This window comes from Centrocercus urophasianus, unplaced genomic scaffold, assembly GCF_019232065.1.
Source record: "Centrocercus urophasianus isolate 14NV4802_14NV808 unplaced genomic scaffold, USGS_Curo_1.0 seq_29, whole genome shotgun sequence".
In the NCBI taxonomy this organism is placed as follows: domain Eukaryota; kingdom Metazoa; phylum Chordata; class Aves; order Galliformes; family Phasianidae; genus Centrocercus; species Centrocercus urophasianus.
In genome coordinates this window covers 9,580,373-9,601,221 of record NW_024884855.1, presented here as the reverse complement: position 1 = coordinate 9,601,221, position 20,849 = coordinate 9,580,373, and the positions used below count along the sequence as shown (strand labels likewise).

Sequence of the window (20,849 nt, the reverse complement as noted above, 5' to 3'; positions counted from 1 at the left end):
TGTGCAGGTCGCCAACCAGCAGCCCAGGCTGCCCAGAGCCACATCCAGCCTGGCCCTGAATGCCTGCAGGGATGGGGCATCCACAGCTTCCTTGGGCAACCTGTGCCAGTGCCTCACCACCCTGTGTGAAAAACTTCCTCCTGATATCCAACCTAAAGCTCCCCTGTCTCAGCTCAAAACCTTTATTTCTCTTGTCCTTTCTCTGCATCTCTTATTGAAAGAGATCATCAGGGAATTTCCCCCTAGCAGCAAGGCCTGGCTCAGCCAGAGCACAGCACTCTCCTACAGCCAGCATGTGTTACACTTGGACTACAACCCATCCTACCCTAAAATTATGGCTTTTGTCAGCTGGTGATATTAATCTTCCCTCTAATTTCTTTCAGAGCGGACTGAGCTAAATCCTAGATGCTAACAGCTGATTTTTTTTCCCTTATACTCCAGGCCACCGACTCAGATTACGAAGACGAGCTGCCAAAGCATTCCTTTGTGAACCATTACATGAGCGATCCCACGTACTACAACTCCTGGAAGCGGCAGCAGAAAGGGGTGAAGCACCCAACATCCTACAGATACGAGGAGTGCTCCGCCAGCGAGACAGAACCCTATTTCCAGACTGTCATCACGACACAGAGCTCAGGAGGGGTGTACACCCCAACGGGACAGCCTGCACCCGGCTCCCGGACTCCAGTGACAGGCTTCTCCTCCTTTGTCTGACACGGGGTGGGAGGGAAGAGCCCGGCCGCGATGCCGGCACTGCTCGGGGTCAGACAGCAGTGACCAGCGGCGAACTGTGGGTAGCTTCTCTATCAGGGTAGAGCGGATGGGAACACGGATGAGGCTGATCTGGTTTTGTTCTTTATTTGTCTTTTTTTTTTCTTTTCAGTTTGTTTTGGGTTTGGGTTTTTTTGTTTTGTTTCGTTTCGTTTTGGTGGTTTTTTTTTTTCCTGAAGACAATCAATTCTCAAATCACGGAGCTGAACTAGCCGAACCTTTGCTTAAAAAAAAAAATAAGGGGGGAGGGAAAGGAATTCTGAAAAGCGATGATTTTAAACCACTTGTGAATAGTTGGGGTTTTTTAACCACTTTTTTGTAACACTGCTTCAGGAAGCAGCTCCTGTGCCCTCTCTTCCCTCTTTCTTTCTCTCCCCTCTTCCTATCCCCCCCCCCCCCATTTCCAAACAAGGAGGTGAATTCCCCAGATGCAATGAGAGACTTTGTGATGTGATTCGAAGAGAAAACATAAAACCTCCCAGGCTCCCTTTTTTTTCTTTTTCATTTCCTTCTGCCATCAGGGTCAAGAAGTTAAAAACAAGAAGGGACAAACTTTTACATGAAAAGCAGACACCTCCTTTCTCCTCTCCTCCTCATTGCTCCCCATGTTAGGAGCACTGGCTGATTCACTTAGGCTCAGATGTGTCACTGTGGCTGCTCTCAGCTCACTACTGGAGTTCATTTGCTGAATTGCTGACCTGCTTTCCCTTCTTTTTCAAATGGACCTGCTGGAATCTTTAAATATTCCAACTCCAGGGCCTCTAGAAGAGCAGATGTATCAAAAGAGCTCTGTAGGCAGCAGTGGGTGAGACAAATGGGAAGAATTTGGATGCAAGGTCAGTTTATTTTTGGTGTGGCTCTAATTCTCCCTTGTGGACTGCATGTGCCGTTTGAGTTGTTCGTTTTCAAAAGTCAAAGGACAAAATCCAGAAAGCCAGAGGAATCTTTCAGTTAATTGCAGTGACAAGCGAGAGAGTCTGCTAATTGATGAGGGTTTTGATCATGAAAGTTACCCTGCCCTGTCAGTAGAAACAGAGCATTCTTTCTTGCCCAGACTCTGCAGTGATGCTTACTGGTCTGTAAAAAAATAAGTGGTACTTGGGTTTGTTTGATTTTATTTTTTTAGTACAAAGACACGTCACATGGATTGGGTGAGTTCTGGTGTCCACAGGTGCCTTTTATTGATTCTTCACCTTCATATCTAGGAGAAGCAACAAAGTGTCTCCAAATAAAGCTAATCAGGTTTTCAAGCGTTAGGGCTGTGAATTATCTTGTGCACATTTATCGGCTGCTTTGTGTGCTTGAAGCTACAGCCTTTGAAAAGGAGAGAGGACTTTTTGTTTATTTTCCATCCTTTTGTACAGCTCCCCTTTTGTTTTCTTTGTTTCTACCTTTTTCCTGACTCTGTTTAGCAGCACGTTGTTTGCTCACAAGGAAACTGTCAGGGCTTTAAAGGAACTGAGTGCAGCCCTTGGATCTAGCAGCATTCCTGGATCACTGCACTTTTTACCACAAGTATGAAAGGTAAATTTGAAAGGAGACACAACCTCGCCACTCCAGCACCTGGCATTCCCTTCCAGGTGGATGTAGGTCAGCCAGGAGAACTGGCATCCTGCTGCTTGCTAATGTCTCACCAGGGCACGTGTGGGCACTGTTCCCATTGCAAATTGTCCCTGGAGAGAGGAAAATTGTCCTCTCTAGGGAGATGCAGGACAGCGATGGCACTGGATGACAATGTCTTAAAGGCAGGTTGTTGAAACCAACTTAATGTTGATGACACAGCCTGCCTGTCCGTGCTCTTAGGGCTGGTTAGAAGCTGCTTGGTTTCATCTCACCTGAACAGGTGAGGTCCCAGCAGTCACCTTTCTGTGCCTCTCAGGCAGGGCAAACCAGCTTAGAACTGCCTGTGCTCTTTGGCACTGCCTCTGAGCCCTGCTGCTCTTGGTGCATACAGATTCTGGATAGCACTGACACTGGATTGTTGTTCTTCTCCAAAGGCTCCAGAAAGAAAGAATTCAAAACCAAAAACCCCCTCGGATGTGTTCAGGGGCTTTTGAGTTTGGAGTAATGATTCGTGGATCATTAAATCACAAGGGACTTCTAAAGGTTACTTAAGCCAAAACCCTGTGAGCCATCCTCCTCTCCAGATCTGGGTAGGACATGTGTGGGATAGAGGAGAGGCTCTAAAGCAGGTTACTTGAGCTGATGGTGAAGAGGAATGCAAAACAAACAGGAAAAACCACTGCCTTCTCTGCACTTTGACTGTTCTCTTAAGCCATACGGACTTTGCTTTAATTACGGAACTGACAACGAATTGTTTGCAGTCTGCATTTTTTGGTTTCTTAGGCAAATTTACCTGTGTGACTTTCCATTTAGTTTTCTTTTTCCATGCATCAGATTACTTATTTTAAACCTCTTATTATACATACATGGGACACAAAGGTGCTATTGCTGTTGGGGTGCTAAATGGGCTCATCCAATGGCTCAGAGAGGCAGTGCTATGGGAGTCTTTCAAGGACCACTGAGGGACTCGTGGATACAGTTTAGAACAAGATAGATCACGTATTGAAGATCTTGCTCCAAAGGACAGCGTGGGGTGAGTAGCATCATATCTCCTGAATACTGCTGGATCTAAACTGCTGTAAGGTGCAATTATTCCCTGGGACTGTTCCGATACCACATTGAGTAAAAAGGCAAGAAAACCACGGGGAATGAAGAAAATGGAATCTGTGGTCACAGTTGCACCGAAGGAAGACATGGGGAGCAGCACAATCTGTATAAAGCAAGAAGAAATGATCCCTTTTTTCTCAGTGCCATCTGCAACTGAAATGCTCGAGCTCTCTGGGGTCCTGCCGCGTTGGCTGCACAGCCCTTTTCTTCTGACTGCCACCAAAATGAAAGGTTAGGAGTGATGCCTGGAGGTCCTGCTGATCTGAGCAAAACCATCTCTGTTCCATTCCAGATCATTATTACTCTCGATGTTGTTTTGTTTAGCAGTTGGCTTTTCTTACTTACAGGTTTATTTTATTTAGGCTTTTGCTCAGTGTGGACATGCACTGCCCTGCTCACTCCTAAAATGAGAACAGGATATGAGTTCTCCTGCCCAGTTCACTTATAGCTACATGCATGATGCCTGTGCCTTCTTGTTCACATGCTGTATTGCAAAATGTGACAAATAGGTAGGTTTTATTTACTTCTGATACCAGGTAAATTGTTCCATCTAGAAGGAAACACTCCATCAGTTAGCAAGAAAGCTCTCTCTTATAGCTGTAATCTTTGGGAATTACAGCTTTGAAATACGACTTTTAAACATTAGCTGTCATTTTACAATAACTTCACCCATCAAATCCACTTCTGTTTCCTTCTTCTTGTTTAGAACCATCTTGAAAAATGAAGACTTATATGTAAAACTCCTTGTTAGGGCATTTTATTTGTATTTATTTATTTTCTCTGCCTTGTTTCTCAGGTCTCCGGGTGACTGTTATTAAAAAATAAAAGCAACGTTATGAAATGACCGAGGGAGACGTTTCAGGGAACAGCTTAACAGGAGCTCATTTTTCATGTGGTAGCCATGGGAATATCCCATTTCATGCAGAAGAGTGCCATGTCACACACGGTGTGTCCCCCAGCACAGGTTGCTCCCTCAAGTGGAATATTTTCCATTCCCACCTCTTAATCTCAATGTGGTGCATGGCTGGTGCTGCTGGGTGAGAAGGGACAGGAGAGGGCACTCTTCTGCTTCCATTGGGGACAGCCTCTTCTTCCCCACCCTGGGAGTCAGCAGCTGGAAATTCCCTGGTGGGGAGAAATGAGATCGTGTTGGTCAAAGGCTTTCAGAGGCAACTGCTGAAGGAAACACCCTGTGCCAAGTGATCCCAATATTGGAGGCAGTTAGCACTAAAAAAGGGGAGGGAAAAAGAGAGAGAGAAAAAAACAAAACAAAACTAATCCATTAACCCCAAAGTAATTTTTTTCCTCCTCATCTGGAGTGCTAAAACCAGTGATGCTTTGCAGATGGACTGAGATCTCGTTTCTTCTGCTTATATCCAAGCCTCTGCCAGAAGGTGCTGTAGCAATATTTTAGAATAAATATCCAGGTCTGTCTTGAAGGGGGGATACATTTATTATCTTTGTCATTGCTCTCCTCAAGAAATACATCGGGTCATCCAAAGATTATCCAATCTGCTCTCCGGAAAGGGAGGATAGAAAGCAGTTCATGCAGACAGAGCACCGGTGTCTTCTCCCACTTGCAGTTTTCAGACTAAACAGGGCAATCCTTTTAGAGAAAGAATTTGTCAGGGAATTTTAAAATAAAAGAACGATGACTTTTGGCAGGGCCGCTATAAATCAGCCATCCTAGAAACCTGAGACATAAGAGAGAACACGATCCCAAAACATCCCATCTTTGGCAGTTTCCTTTATCAGTAGTAGCCGAAAGGGCACATGCAATGAGGGATTCTATTTGGAGAGCAAAAGCCATCACAGAACCACTGCTAGACAGGCAAGTTGTATTGCAGACCATGTCGTTCCATCTGGAGTTCCTGCTATTGCTTAGATCAGCGTGGGTGGAGTCCATGCAGCATCATGGCATTAGGAGAGGTTTGTTGCTGTTGAGCTTACACAGAGGCTGCACGCATGACAACGTGGTTGTACAGTATGCTCTGAACCCTTAGGGAAAGCCACTCTTCAATTAGGAGCACACAAACCCCAAAACTGAACATGTTGGATTGGGGTTGAGCCTCTAATGGCTCTACCTGACAAATCCCTTCATTTCTTCATATTTTTTGTATTCCTTTTCTTCCCCCTGCATCTCAGACCCAGCCCTCCCAGGCAAAGTTGGCTTGCACTTTGTGAAGGTGTGAAGCTTGCCACCCACTGTAGTAGAGCCAGCACTGATAAGCACACGTGTGACACATGGGACAGGTGAGATGTGTTTGAACAAGAGGTGAGATTCCTTTGTGATTTGAGATTCAGGCGTTGACTCAGAACTTTTATCTTCTCAAAGCTGCCACCTGCCCTTTTTAAATGGCCTTGGAGCCTCAAGACTTGACAGGAAAATCATTATTTCTGTTGATTACTGTTTGATCACTGTGCACTCTCCTGGGGCTTGAATCACTGGATATAGAGACTGGCACAGGGTCACAGAGCTTTATATCAAAGTGTTTTCCCATCGATGTCCAATTCTTTCCATCTGGAAGGGACACCTTTCTGCTTGTCAGCAGACGTGGTGATGTCCTGCAGGTGGGACCTGGGATGTGGCATCCACGCTCCCCGGTGGTGATGCTGAGCCCATGGCAGGTTGCTTTGCCACTCTTGGGATGGGATCCGTCCTCTGACCTGGTTCCTGCTGTCAGCTCAGGGGTAGGACCACCTTACACAGCTGTTTCGGAGTTACCCTTTAGTGTAGTGTGGTTATCGGGTCAATTGCTTTCACTTCAGTGTCTCCTTGGGGATTTGCCCTGGATTTCCGTTCCACGCCTCTCGTTAAGCCTCACCTTCACCACTCCACTATTTTATATGAGAAAGTTACTTCTTCTTTTGCAAAACTGCTTCTAATTAAAAGAACCCTTTTGGAATGCGTGTGCCTTTGGTACTTTTATTGAGGGGTGGGATGAGGGGTGGTGGGGAGAAAATGTTTTCAAGCCACTTCTGTTATTTTTGGCTAGAAGAAATGGTTTGGTACCTTGCCAGAGTGTTCACGATTTAACAGCTCAGGACAGTGAAAATGTAACACAGGCTGAAATTCCACGCTGTTAGTTCTGGGCTATAAAATCTTATAACCCCTCGCTGCTTTTTGAGCTCAAACGAAGCTCTCAAATCGTTTACACCCAAAATTTGGTCAGCCTGAAATTTGTGGTGTTCAGTGGTGATAAACTTCCTCCCGGATGAGCTGAAACCCATTGGGGCTGCTGGTTTGTGTGCTTTGGTTGTCCCTGCAGGGTGGGAGCAGCCATTATTGAGGTCCCACAGGGGTGCTGGTGGCAGTGGGCTGGATCCTACCTCCTGTAAACCCATGCAGCCATTACAATGGGGAGGTGACTGTGGCTTTTCCCTGGCAGGGAAGCAAACCACACGTGGGCAGGTTGGCTGCAGCCCTGCTGGAAAAGGTGAGAGGTGGGAAATCATTGCTTTCCAAGGGCTGGGAGTCAAACTGCTAAGGAAACAACTCTTGTTTTCCTGCTCCTGAAAGGGTTATTGTAAACAATGCAGTGTTAGATAAATACAGGCACCCCCCTGACTGGTGGCATGTAATAACTTAGAGGTATCAACGTGCCCATTTTGAAGATGAAAATCCTCACACTGTAGAATTTTGTGAACAAGGCATTATTCTGCAAAATTGCCAGAACACGCAGCAGCACTTTTTTTGAGGTCATTCAGCCCCAAAGTGCATCGTCCTCTGCTTCCAGCCCTCGCTCTGCTCTGGACACGTTTCCTTTGTGCATGTTTTTATGGTTAGGAATGGAGCACGGACATAAACACTGGAGTGGATGGGAAATCTGCCATGGCATTTGTAGCCTAAACAATACCAGAGCACACAGATTGACTTCCTGCCCTGCCTTGAGCAGCACAGGCAATGACTTGACTGAATCAAGCAATCAGGGCTTTCACTGCTGACCCTTTTCCTGCTATTTGTCTCATTTGTTTCCTCTTCTTCCTCCTGTGTTTTTGCTCTAGGGTTATTTATTCTTCTCCTTGCTCCTTTTGTTTTCATTATTTAAGTCTGCCTCTCAGTTTTATATATATATATATATTATTTTTTTTCCTCCTCCTCTTGCTTTGACAATCATTTTCATTCTGAGCCTGCTTTTCCCACAAAATCAAAAGGAACTTTATCTGAACACATTTTTCTTCATTATTTGTGCACATCCGCCATGCCCTAAGAACGGGAGTCCTGCTTTGCTGTATTGTTTCTTTGGAAATGCAGGATGTATCCCTCTCTGAGCCCAAGCAGTATGATCACTGAAGCTTTGGACTGAGCTCCCAGGCCCATGGAGACCTTTGTTAGGTAGAGACCCTCATTAGGTAGAGACCCTCGTTAGGTAGAGACCTTTGTTAGGTAGGCAACTGGTACGTTTACCACTATTCGTTTTCTAGCTAGGGTAAGATTAAGTCATGAGACTGATGATATGAAGTCATTCTGCAGCACTTTCACAGACAAGCATCTCAGCTGCCAACAGGGCTGATGAAGTCATCTGCAAATTCAGAGAGTATTTCCCTATATATGGAAAAAACCCTACAGTTACCAGCACGTGGTGGAAGAGGAAGCAACCCACGCCCATGGAGTCACTGATAGGCATGGCTCTGCGTTGTGCAACTCTCAGAGGCTGAGGTCAGCAGGCGCAGCACAGCCTGTTTTTGAGGAAAGCAGCCTTGCAGTGACTGAATCAATGACCCTGCTGCTCCTTCTCACTCCTTGATAACACGGGACTGTGCCAACGCTCACTTTGTGCACTGACCAGAACGCATGCATAAGGCTGAAGGGCAGTCCTGGAAAAGGGCTGTGTAGTGCAGCCCGGGGCCTCGTGCCAGGAGCCATAAAGCACCATACAAACATGGGTAACCTCACCGCAGCCCAGTCAGGCTGGAAAGATAAATATTCCTTTCTTTTTAGCAGGAGAAATTTGAGGCCCAGATGAGCTCTGCCTATGGGACCATGCATAGTCTGTGTGCCCAAGTGGCCTCACTTGCAGACGTCCTCAGTGCAGGGCAAAGAAAACACATCTTTCTTGCAAAGCAGCAGGACAGGTTATTTTTGGGTCTCTATAAATTGTCTCTGTTCTCCAGTGCTATTGCTCATACCATACCAGGGGAACACAACTGACCTAATTAAAGTCTCATTCCAACAGAACAAGAGTCAACTGTTAAATACAAACTTTAAACAAAAAAAAAATCTTGGGTTCTTTTTGTGTACGTACAAGCTGATCTGCTTGGGATGAACAGCATGGAGGTGGGGGCTGGGAGGAGCAGGGTAATTAGAGTCACCAGGGAAAATGAACTATGGAAACTGTGGAAACAGGGCAAATTTTCAGATTAATTTGTGGGACAGTAACTGAATCATGCAGGAGACCTTCTCCTCTGGGACAAAACCTTGTGTAACCTGACGGAAATTAGGAAATATTTTATCACCGACAACAGAGGGGACAAGGAAAGAAAGGATTCAGCATTTCAATCCTCCATCCCAGAAAACCCTCCCAGGCAGACAGGTGAAGGTGCTGCCATTGATCCGCACTACAGGAGCAAGGGATGAAGGGAGGAGATGCCTAAATTGCATAGAGCAGGTAAGGGTTAACCCAGCTAGCCAGGCTGCTCCAGCCCTTCCTGCTGGGTTTCTTGGTAGGGATCCTGCCCAAACATGTTTCCAGTGGCTCACATCCAGCTCTCACTGATAAGGAGCCAGTGACAGTGAATGAACCATGAGGCAAGCAGCTCCAGCACACTTGGTGCCTGTGCACATGTGCTGCAGGAAAAGCCACCCATGAGCAGCAGCACTTCATGGCTGTCCCCATTCCCCACCTCCTTAAGAGCAATTAACACAGCACAAGCACACCTGGGCTGAGCCACCCGCAGGAGCCTTGCTGCTCCCAGGCCAGGAGGAAGGTGCTCTTAGGACATTTCCCCTTTCACTACCTTTTCTCCTGCAGGAAACAGCACCTTCAGCAGTTTTAAGCATAAAAACCACAGGGCTTGGCACAGTATTGACCCTTCAGTGAAAGGAGAAACCCTGCCCAAGGTTAAAAGTTTGAGCCAGGGAGTAAACAGGACTCCTCCTTCTGCATCACATGAGTACAGTCACAGCTGCAAGATAAAAAGCTCATATAGTGAAGCCCAAGCTGTGTGGGAGGAGTGCTGTTAGGCTGTGAGTTTGATGGGGTTCCTTCCAGACCTTTCCCCCATCACTTGGTTGCTCCTCATTGCTTTCCTGAGCCTCCTGGTGCTGTAAGTAGTGGCTGGTGGACAAGCACCCTGGTACAAAGTGCATTCACAAATGCTAAGAACCATTTTGGGGTGTTCCCATTTTGTTTGCAAGGCTGATAAGCAGGGATGGGGGGAGAGAGAAGGGATTCATGGCCCAGGGCAGCCAGCTGAGAGCATTGGCTGCCTGCAGAGACCTTGCACTGTCTTCGTGTTAGTGAGAAGGGATGGGGCTTGGGGAAGGTGTAAAGAAATTTCTGGTTTGGAGTGTTTTGTTTGCTTTGCTGCAGAGATCCAGAAGCAGGAGCAGCTTTGCTTTTGCTGCAGCAAACTGCCTGGTTGCTTATGTCAGTCACAGGAGCTGTAGTAAACTACTCAGGTGCACCCCAAGGTGGTCCTGGGGCCCTTGCAGAAGGAGAGCACCCTCAGCAGGTCTGCTGCTGCATGAAGCAGACCAACACTGCAGCCTTTCCTGTGTGGCAGGAAGCAGCTATCTAACCTACAGTCAGGGTGAAGAGCCTTCTCTTTTCATTGCATAAATGCATCTCACACCCTGGCTTTGTTCTGCAGCTATGGGATATGGCCCTACCAGACCTTCAAGAAGCTGGGCATTCCTGGCCCACGGCCTGTGCCATTTTTGGGAACATTCCTGGCATACCGACAGGTGAGTAAGGGCAGCTGCTGCTCCAGGTCTGCTTTAGGTTCTCACTGCTGGTACTGCTTTTCCTGTACTTAAGACATCTATTTTCTCTGTCCTTGCTTCCTTGATTCTTGCAATGGTACCATCATTAAAGCTAGAAAAGACTACTGAGGTCATCCAGTCCAATGCTTTCAGATAGGAAGCTCTACAAGAGTGTACAGAGAAATGAAAAACACCTTTAGGCTCTGGCTGATCTGAATGAGGTATGTTCTGTCTTTCTCTCACTTTGCAGTTTAAGCTATCAGCTTCCTCCTAGATTTCTAGCCACAATCCAGCAGCTGAAAAGCTTTTGGAAACAAAGGAAGTAAGTGTCCTCCAGGCTGCTGCTTCCAGAGCATTGTGTGCTAAGCATCTTTGTGCTTTGTCAGTGCTCAGCAATCCCTGCCCAGTTGCCCTCTGTTCCACAATCTCAAAACTCCATTGAACAGATTTCTGTACAACTCTGTAACATTTCCCAGTTAGCAAACCTTTCCAAATAACAAGGTGTTAGCCAGCTCCAGGTAACTGCCTGCAAATGCAGGACGAAATGTATTAGCTTCAGCTTCTATGAAAGAGGCATTTTACCTTTTGTTTGCTGGGCTTACAGCATGGCATGTACTAACTGCCTTAGGTGATGCATGGCACTGTGTGTTCCATAAGTTTCATCCTCCCATCTCTACATTACATTTTCAGCTCTGGTTGGCTGGTGGAAGTTGGAAGGGCAGTTCACTTTCTCTGCTCTTTATTCCCTTCAGTGCCAATGTCCCTCAGTGTCTGTGTGTCTCCCCGGTCTCTGCCAGCAGCTTTGATTGCACTTTCTCTCTCAAACTGTTTGTTTCTTGTTTCTTCTTTTGCAGGGGCTCCTGAATTTTGATCAGATGTGCTTTGAAAAATATGGTAAAATCTGGGGGTGAGTTACCATTTGCAGAGCAAAATTCCCTGCAAATCTTCTGTTTGGGGTGCTTCTCTGTCCCAAAATAGAACATTGCCATTGTGTCCCCAGTGCTTTAATGCCAGCAATGACAAGCTGGGGCATGGGGAACATCCAGGATCACTCCTGGAAATGTCTAAATCCATCTTTGCAGGATTCTCTCCTGCTGGAATTTTAGTACAGTGCAGGGCTGGAATGACTGCAGCCAGTTCTGGAGACTTACACTTGTATAAGCTTTGAGAATAATCTTTTTTTTTTTTTTTCTTCCTACTTTGGGATCATTCAGAACTCACTATAGTGGAGTTAGTGACCTCAGGGCCAGGATCTCCCCATCCTCCAACACCCAGCACATCAACGCAGCCGTGCCTTTATCTCTCAGCTCCAGATGCGTTAGTGTAAGAAGGCACCAATCACTTCCCAACCACGCAGCCTGCCCAGAAAACTCTGCTGCTGGTGTCAAACTGAGCTTCGAGCCTTTGTAGCCACTTTTCTGTCTGCCTGGAGCAGAAAGCGAGCTGCAGGCTGCTGCAGTGCGTTTCATCCTGCTCCCTCTTCCCCCAGCACCAGGGCATGAGCTCCCTTTCAGCCTTCTCTCCCTGCTCTGCCCTGGTTCTACGCAGGCAGGCACAGAGCTCTCAGCATGCTTCTCTTGGGAACCTCTTAAACCCAAGCCAAAGCATCGCACAAAATCCATAGGAGCTTTATGAAAACTTAGCACAATTTTTGGGAAGATGAAATGTTCTCAAGCCTCTTGAAGATTGCAGCTTTCCTTGGCCGTGGCTCGAGGCTCCTGCCATTCAGCTTTCAAGTTTTTTGATTGGAAAATAGAAAAAACAGATGAGTTTTTCCCCCTCTCATTGCCTCATAGGCCACGCAGGGAGATCTCTTTCCCCCACAGGTAGGCTGTTCGGGGGGATTTATTGAGTCCAGCCACCAGTTGCTAAAGCTGCCTTTTATCTGAACGCACACTGCTATGAAAATCCTTCTGCAACAGCACAGTCGATGGTTAGAAATGCTCATGCTGTCTGTGTTTGGCCCTGTCCTTTTTTCCCTCGTCTCCTCTTTTACTGCATAATAAAACTGTTTCTCATCCCCTTGGCTGCTTTGTCAGAGGGGACGCAGCTGCGTGGACCCTGCGGGCTGCAGTGGTTCATGCACAGAGCAGCAGACTGCTTCTGCTCTGCGTGACCGTGAGCAATGCACTGACCATGACTTTCTCTTGGCTTAGGATTTTTGATGGCAGGCAGCCCATAATGGCTATTCTGGACCCCACGCTCATCAAAACCATCTCGGTGAAGGAGTGCTATAGCACTTTTACCAATCGCAGGGTGGGTATCCGTGCCTCCCTCTTGGGTGCAGAGAGCATGCACCAAGGAATGAAAAGTTTCTTCTGCTTCCAAGTCTCTCTTGGCCCTTCAGCAAGCAGCTGCTCTCTGTCATGCCCTGATTTATTGACAGTATTGCCAATGAAACTCTGCTGGAGCAGTGGGGAGGCCAGTCTGGCTGGGACATCAGCCTAAGTTTGCAGTGGAATTGATGTCCTGTCCACATCTTACGCTTTCGTTTCCATTTCTGTTTGCTGGTAGAGGTAGAGCTGCTATGAATTCAGGGGCCAAGTCAACACTCCATTATTGTTGTTAGTTGTGGTGGGCTTTTTGCTTTTGTTGTTGCTGTTGTTGTTTTTTTCCACTGCTATATTGTTAAAGGGATCTGGGAACCTTCGCCTGTTGCCCTGCATAACCATGTCCCTTTTGCTGTAAAATTTTGCCTTTACAGGTCTTTGGTCTGAGTGGGAGACTGGAGTCAGCTGTTAGCATGGCTGCGGATGACCAGTGGAAAAGGATTCGCACTGTGTTGTCCCCAACATTCACCAGTGGGAAGCTGAAAGAGGTAAAGAAAAGCACTGACTGAGGTTGGAAGTAATACCTTCCTCATGCCCTCCTCCTTTCTCTTCCAGAAGCTGTAGACTTGATCACTGTGGCTTGGCAAGTTGCAGGTGGCCATGAAGAGTTGACCAGCCTTGCTTACAGGGTATGAAGGAGTCAATTACTCCTGCTTTGTTTTGCGTTTCAGATGTTCCCTATCATTGAGAGCTATGGTGAAAAATTAGTGAAAAACACTGAGAAGAAAGTGGCTAATGAAGAGCTCTTGGACATGAAGAAGTAAGTAACCATGTGGAGCGGACACAAACATGTCTGTACTCAATGTGGCCATGGAGCCATTTGGAAAGCCATTTTGGAAAGTCATAGATGTGGATTTTGTTGTCATTTTCACAATCTCTTTTTACCGATGAGAATCAGGATGCTATCTTGGTTAACCTGTACCACAGTCCAGTGCTTTCCAACGATAGCCTGGATTTTTTACACTGAGAAAGATCAGGGGGATGAATGCAAATGGGGGAACTTTGGGAAAATACAGTGCTGGCTACAGTCAAATTGGAGCTGCTGTGTTGGGAGTCTGCACTGAGTCCTTGGTTAAAAGTTTCCCTCTCAGGGATTTCTCCTAGACAGGCTGTTATTCACTACTCTGGGCTTGTCCTATTCACTCTCTTTTCTTCTCTACACAGCATTTTTGGAGCCTACAGCATGGATGTGGTGGCCAGCACTTCTTTCAGCGTGGATGTTGACTCCATGAGCAAACCCAATGACCCCTTTGTCACCAACATTAGGAAAGTTCTCAAATAAAAAGCCCATTATTGATGTTCATAGGTATGACACTCCTCATCTTATAAAGCCGTGAATTGGTCACACATGGTGACCACCTGCATTTCCTTTTAGCTCCCTTATCTCAGAGTCCACTTTGCTATTTGGGGGGAGCACTTTGCAGAATCCAATTCACCCCCGCAGGTCTGTAGAAATATTTCCCCAGGGAAATCACAGTCAAGTTTTGTGCAGCTCTTGTGGGTCTTTGCTGCAGCCTCATACATGCAGAGATCCTGTTTGCCATGAAGAACTTGTGCTTCATACCACAGAGAGCTGCACTCAGTGCAGAACTGAAGGCATATCGTGATATGAGATCAGGAGACTGAAAGAGCTGAAGGCAGGGAAAAGCAATTTGTTGGGTATAGGTGTAGATTTGTCCCACTTCTTTCTGTTAGTTTGGGGGGCCTTGCTCTAAATCTATGCATGTTGTTCTTTTCTCACCTTCTAGTGTTGTTCCCCTTCATGATCCCAGTGCTGGAGAAGATGAATGTGACGCTGTTATCTAATGAAGTCATGGACTTCTTTGATGTCTTCTTCATGAAAATGAAGAAGGAATGGGAAAAAGGGTACCACATGGTGAGTACCCAGGTGGCCTTTTCTCTTCACTGTGCTGTTCTGAGCAGAGGTGGAACCTGGTCATGTCTTTAGAAGCTATGGTGGATTTATTTTCTTCTCTCTGTAATAGCTCGCAGCTCATTAAATGTGGGGAGGGCCAGAAGCATGCTCTACCTGGGCTTCCACATGGGGAAAGTCAATGCAGTCATCTGGTCTGAATCTCCAAGTGCTCTGAAGTTGTGGGGCTGGGTGCAGCAGGCCCCTCAGCATAGAGCTTGCACTGGACAAGATTTGGTTCCTCCCTCCCCTATCTTCTCTGACTGCCTCTGTTCCTCCCCAGGACCGAGTGGACTTCCTGCAGCTGATGATTGACTCACAGAGCTCACAGGATGGCTCCAAGTCTGCTGGGGAGAAGGACTCATACAAATGTATGTCTTGAGATCTGTCCTCCCAGCAGAGAGCAGGTGGTTCTAGTTAAAGAGAGGATGTGGGAGAAGACTGTAGTCTTTTATTCTGTGGGGGTCTCAAGGTTGCAATAGCAGGGCCATAATAACGCTTATTGCATGTGAGCTGTATTTTATTATATCTCATTTCCCAGGATAAATCCCAAGGGCTGTTTATCCAACAAAGAGCAAAGTCCTCTCTGAAGGCCAGTGATGTTGGCTGTGCTTTGTAAAGCACACAAAGCCCATATGTTGCATGCACCTTCCTCATCTACAAGCTCACCTCTGTTGCTCATCCTAGGTAAACTGTTGGATTCGAAAAATAATGGATCAGCCAAGGCAAAGCCCAGTTCATCAACATCTATCTAGGCAGGAAGCTTGTTAACTTGTGATCTGCGAGGACAGGATATTTGGATGTTGCCCCATGCTGCAGCCTGCATCCTGGCTGCAGTATCAGTGTGGAATTCTGTACCATCTCTATTACTGCTGCCACAGGGCTACTGATCCCTCAGCACTATCTGGCTGAACTCAGAGCCCAGAGGAGCTGCTTGGCATCTCCTCACCTCTAATTTTCCCCAGCACATGCCCATATTTTGTTTTTTGCCCAGGAAGCATGCTTCAAGGAGATAACAGATATTCTAGATGAGGATCAGGCTATGCTGAGCTTCACCAGTTTAATTCTGCTTTCAAAGACAGCGAACTAAGACTGCCAAACTTGACAGTGGTTCTCTGGCTTCACACCAGTGCCAGGCTGCTGACTGTGTTGCCAGAGGCTGCCAGTCCATGTCAGCTGGACAGGTCCTCTATCAGGTATTAAGTAGTTATCAATAGCATTACCTGGATGACAAGTAGGATCTTGGATTCCTGAAGGTTAATCGCTTTTGTGCTGTACATTTCAGCTTCTTACATGTCTTTGTGCCTCTTCTCAGCATTAAGTGATGAGGAGATTCTGGCTCAGGCTCTTATCTTTGTCTTTGCTGGTTATGAAACCACCAGCTCCACCCTCAGCTACATCTCCTATCACCTGGCCGTGCACCCTGATGTGCAGAAGCGACTCCAGGATGAGATCGATGCAAACTTGCCCAACAAGCTGAGTGGCGAGATGCTGGGGTCATTCCCACCTGCACCTTGGAAACCCTGCAGGGCTGAAGCCCCATGTTTGCAGCCATTTTGCAAGCCTTCCTCTCCCCCCACATCCCCAGGCTGCTCCTACATACGATGCAGTTATGCAGATGGACTACCTGGACATGGTGGTGAATGAATCCCTGTAGCTGTACCCTGCTTTGGGGCGGATTGATCGGATCTGCAAGAAGACAGTGGAGTTCAATGGGGTTACCATCCCAAAGGGCATGGTGGTCATGATCCCAATCTATGTGCTTCACCATGACCCGGCATACTGGCCCAAGCCAGAGGAATTCAGGCCTGAGAGGTGAGGACCAGGTGGGGGACAGCTGCACGTTTAACGTGATTCCTGGCAGGGGACATGGCAGAGAAAGCGGGGAATGCGTGATTATAACATTAAATTAGGCATTTATCAATGTCTGACATCTAGTCCCTGCATTACTGCAAGGGGAGTTTTATGATCTACATCCATAAACTGTGCATGGAATTTAATTAACTGCATTGAAGGAAGCGACAGTGAGAGCAGCTCCCAGCAGCTGTAACTGTTGAGGGGTTTATGGTGAGATATTAAAACGAGAGCCATTGGGTGACTGGCACAACGCCATGCAAATCAGCGATGGAAGGGCAAAGATGGGTAGGAGATAAAACCTAATTTTTCAACTCCAGTTATGAAATAATTTCTGTATAGGAGGCTCTGTTAGCCCCTGAAAAATGAGGCAACGGCCCAAGGCAGACGTGGGACATCTTTAGCTGGCCAAGAAGACATTGAGGGCTGGCCCAGAAGTCAGTGCCCTTGATGCTAACTCCAGTATGCAGATTTGTTTGCTTTTGAGACATAGCATGGCAGAGGCATCATGAAAAGGTTAGGGGTGGAGATGGGTCCTGCTGGGATCACCACAAACCACCAGGACCCAGGAACACTGCCTTGGCTGCAGGAGGAGCCACTCCAATGGGAGAACTCTGGGAATGGGCATGTTGCACCTCAGTTATTCCAGCAGTTTAATCTTTACACCAGGTGACAAATGGAAAGGGCAGATGGGCACGGACTCTTCAGGAATGGCTTACCTCACTGGGAGTTCATCAGAGGGTTGTGTTGGTGTCTCAGTAGTGAGGTACTTCACTGCTGACTTAACGTGGCCAGACCTCAAGCACTGGGAGCGAAAGGCTTTCTGACATGAAAACCAACTGATCACTAAGAAGTATTACTAAAATGCTCAGTGGCGAATTCCTCTGTGAAGCTGATTGTTCTTCCCTGTTTTTCATGATGAGGAGAGGAATGGCTAACGTGTCTCAAAAGCAACCCTCCCTTTAGTCGCGCGGGGGGGGATGTCTTTGTGTTCTCTCCATCCTTTGATCTAAAAGGAAGACGTGAAGCTGTAGACCTGTGCGTTTCAGGGTTTGAAATTTGGGCTCAGCTTAGAGAGAGCTCTGAGAAAAGAATAGTTATGAAATCGTTAGCATATTTCTGGTCTTCACCTGATGCACCTGGAGATTCACGGCCACCTCCAAACAGCTGGATAAAAACAGAGGAGTAAGGTATCTGCTGGGACAGGAAAAAGGGTCTTGGCTGCATTCTTTTCATATGCATGGAATCGCAAAAGGCTTTTGCCTTCCCAGACCTCTCATTGCTTCAAATCTGAAAGCTGACCTATCCCGGAACGACAGTTCTCTCCAATCTTATTCATTTATGTTTTCTGTAATCAGGTTTAGTAAAGAAAACAGAGAGAACATTGACCCCTACACCTACCTGCCATTTGGGGCCAGCCCCAGAAACTGCATCGGAATGAGATTTGCTCTCCTCGTCGTTAAAGTGGCTGTGGTTGCCCTTCTGCAGAACTTCTCTTTCAGACCCTGCAAAGACACTCCGGTGAGAATACGGGATGATGTGTCATTATCTGTGCTCTGTTCCCACTGGGATGATCCTCCATGCTCTCTTTTGTCTGCGTCTCAGGACAAGTAGGGATCTGACTCACTTACACATTAAATCCCTCTCATCCCCAAGATACCTATAACTTCAGGACCACTGAAGCTTGTCTGTGGGTTTGGGTTTTGCTGTTTCACGCAGAGACCAGGGAGGAAGATTTCACTGAGGATTAGAGAGGCGTGTGGGAATACCTGCATTTAAATGCTCTCAGTTGTTTTAAATGCTTCAGCACAACTTACTGATACTTTTTTTTTTTCCAGCCTCTAGAGAGGCAGATTAAATGTTGGTGGGATGCATCAGGCTCAAATCCCTGAAGTGTTCTGCTTTGCTTTGGGTGCAATTAAGCACTGGGGTGCTTTCTGCCTGCTGTGCCCTGCTGGTCTGTCCTGACCCAGCTTAGGCACAGCAGATCTCCTCCCCAGCCCGCTCCAGGGCTGTGTTTTGCAACATAAACATGGCCAGCAGCAGTGAGGCCCTGAGACAGCAGAACACATCTCTTATGGGCCACCAGGCAGACTCCAAAGCGGAACAGTTTTTGAGCATACATGATCTGAGCTAAATTTGAAGTGGTGGCCCTCTCCTGCTTTCAGGCTATGCAGGCTGAAGGACGCAGAGGTGAAGCAGGAGCAGGTTCCCTTCTTCCCACCCATTTTTGGGTTTGCGTGGGCTCCCACACTGTGCTGGTGGGAACAGCTGTGCAGAACAGAGCTGCTCAATGCTGAAGCAATGCGATGACTGCTAGGAATTACCCATCAGCAAGTCCTGAACACATGGCACCTCCCTGTGATGCAGACAGCTCACAGTCTTCTACTGCTGCTCCTAGCTGTGAGCACAGGGTGCCCAGCCCTGACCTGCTTTGCTGCACCACCTGCCACCAAAGGTCATGCCATTAATGTGTTTTGCTCACTAGGTGAGCTTGGAGATTGAAACAGAGAGGGCACAAGTGTATTCAAAGGACGTTTGCTGTATGAAACAAAAATACTCATAGAATTATTACTTGGCACAAGTGCTCGGCTGGAATCTCTGCAGGTTCAGATTGCTACTCAACTGCTAACCTGGAGGTGAAAGACTGTAATAGTCCATTAACAATGCAGTGACCTATCCACCCTCCCCCAAGTCTAATGACATTTTTCTAGTCCTCTGCAATCCATAAAATTGATTATTTTTATAACTGCCTTTAATTAAAGGGAGGCAAGTTAAATATGTATTGTATTATTGGTGGCCATAGGTTTATGGGGCTCTTTCAGGCTCATCTTCAGAAAGTGTCATGTATGTTGGATCAGAGGGGGAGGAAAAGATTCACCTGAGAACATCCTTTTGGAATATATGTATGGATGTCTCTGCCTCCTCACACCCCCACTGATGGTACATTGGGCTCAGAGCCATGTTGCTGAGATTTCCTGAGGCTCACTGGGATGTGGGGCTTTTAGGGCAGCATGTAGGGCTAGGGGAGCACTGTCTTTGTCCTGATGGGGAGAAGAACAGCTGGAGCATGAGCAGCATGTCCTACAAGTTGCCTCTCTCCATCACCAGTTTCCAGAGTGTTATAGTGAGATTTCCACCCCAGCAGAGCTCAGCACTTTTCTGTGTAACACTTGTTCCTTCAAACTGATCCCAAATATCTCTCTTCATTTCTTCCTTCCCAGAGAGCTTATTGCTCCTCCTGCTCCCATTACAGCCTCGCTGCCCTTCGTGGTGACACGTTTTGGCATTAAACAAAATGGCACCAGTGCCCCTCTTTGGCTTCTGCTCCCTGGATGGATTCTGGCTGCTTTTGCCTCATTTCAGTAGTGTGCTGAGCTCCTCTTACAGCCCCAGGTAGATGCTGGCATTCACTAACCACTTGGTTCAAGAGCTGAGGGCTGCTATCCCCCAGCTCACAGCTGTTTTATGTGCACAGCAGTCATAGCTCTGCAATAAACACAGCTGCAAAGCCAGGCGGTGCACTGCAGACAAGGGGTGGCTGAGATGCGTGTGGGCTGGAGGGGTGTTTTCTATGACATCAAAGTCCTTTTGCTCATCTTGAATGGCACTTCTGTGTGCTGTTTGTTTGTTTGTTTCTTTTTTCCTCCAGATCCCCCTGGTTCTGGACACAAAAGGTTTCATGCAGCCAAAGAAGCCCATTGTCTTGAAGATGGTCCCCAGAGCCCATGGCGATCTGCAGAACTGAAGGAGCTGTTCAGAGACTTTCAATCAATGGTGCTTTCCCTGCCCAACTCTGGAAAAGAGATGCAGATTGACGTGTGCACTCTTGAAATGTCAGTGATGCAAATCCCCATTTTGACATGGGGCATTAGGGGTTTGGCCTGGCATAATTAAAAGAGCGTTATCCTAATGAAAATTCCTTGGCCTCAGATCCTGCTGTCCCAGATCATAATAGGCATTTTGCAAGACCATTTGCGCTCAGGTTATTTGGGTGTTTTTTTCCTCTCCCTCTGAAGAGGCACTTTGCTCAGCAATTTGATTCCAGACACTGTCAGTCTCTTCTGGCAGTGTAATTTAAATCAAGATAGCGAGAGCGAATAGCACATAGTTAAGTAATGCTACCATTGCTCCTGCTTCTACTGCCTGCTGGGCAGCTCTGTGTGTCTTCTGGTTTTATTCTCCTGGGGATGTAGATTTGTCCAGGGCTATTTCCTCAGCTATGTGCTCTGACCCTGACAAGTGTTAAAGTGGTCATGTCCTCGCAGGGATGAATGTCGTAAATTTTCTGATACTGATTTATTTAGATTTTCTTAGGATTTCATGCGTGATTCAGATTGCAGACGAGTTAACTGGAGGAGCCCAGAGACAAGCAGTTGCCCCTAAT

At 47.0% G+C, this 20,849-nt stretch overlaps 2 protein-coding genes across 4 annotated transcripts in view; both read left to right on the top strand.

Annotated features, from left to right (window-relative positions):
• SDK1 (sidekick cell adhesion molecule 1) overlaps nucleotides 1-6,347 on the top strand; it is a 363,255-nt gene extending 356,908 nt beyond the window's left edge. For all 3 annotated transcript variants that reach the window (XM_042828025.1, XM_042828024.1, XM_042828026.1), the window contains one exon: nucleotides 442-6,347. In XM_042828025.1, the coding sequence (XP_042683959.1) occupies nucleotides 442-714 (273 nt within the window). In that variant the 3' untranslated portion in view covers nucleotides 715-6,347. The remainder of the gene's footprint in view (nucleotides 1-441) is intronic.
• Nucleotides 6,348-9,626: 3,279 nt separating this feature from the next.
• Nucleotides 9,627-20,381, top strand: LOC122165133 (cytochrome P450 3A9-like). The gene is given in 14 exon segments (XM_042827854.1): nucleotides 9,627-9,708; nucleotides 10,255-10,348; nucleotides 11,221-11,273; nucleotides 12,523-12,622; nucleotides 13,071-13,184; nucleotides 13,368-13,456; nucleotides 13,861-13,973; nucleotides 13,976-14,002; nucleotides 14,445-14,572; nucleotides 14,892-14,979; nucleotides 15,924-16,082; nucleotides 16,195-16,423; nucleotides 17,821-17,983; nucleotides 20,115-20,381. Coding segments are annotated over 14 exon segments (1,524 nt in total). The 5' UTR covers nucleotides 9,627-9,637; the 3' UTR covers nucleotides 20,211-20,381.
• Nucleotides 20,382-20,849: the final 468 nt, after the last annotated feature.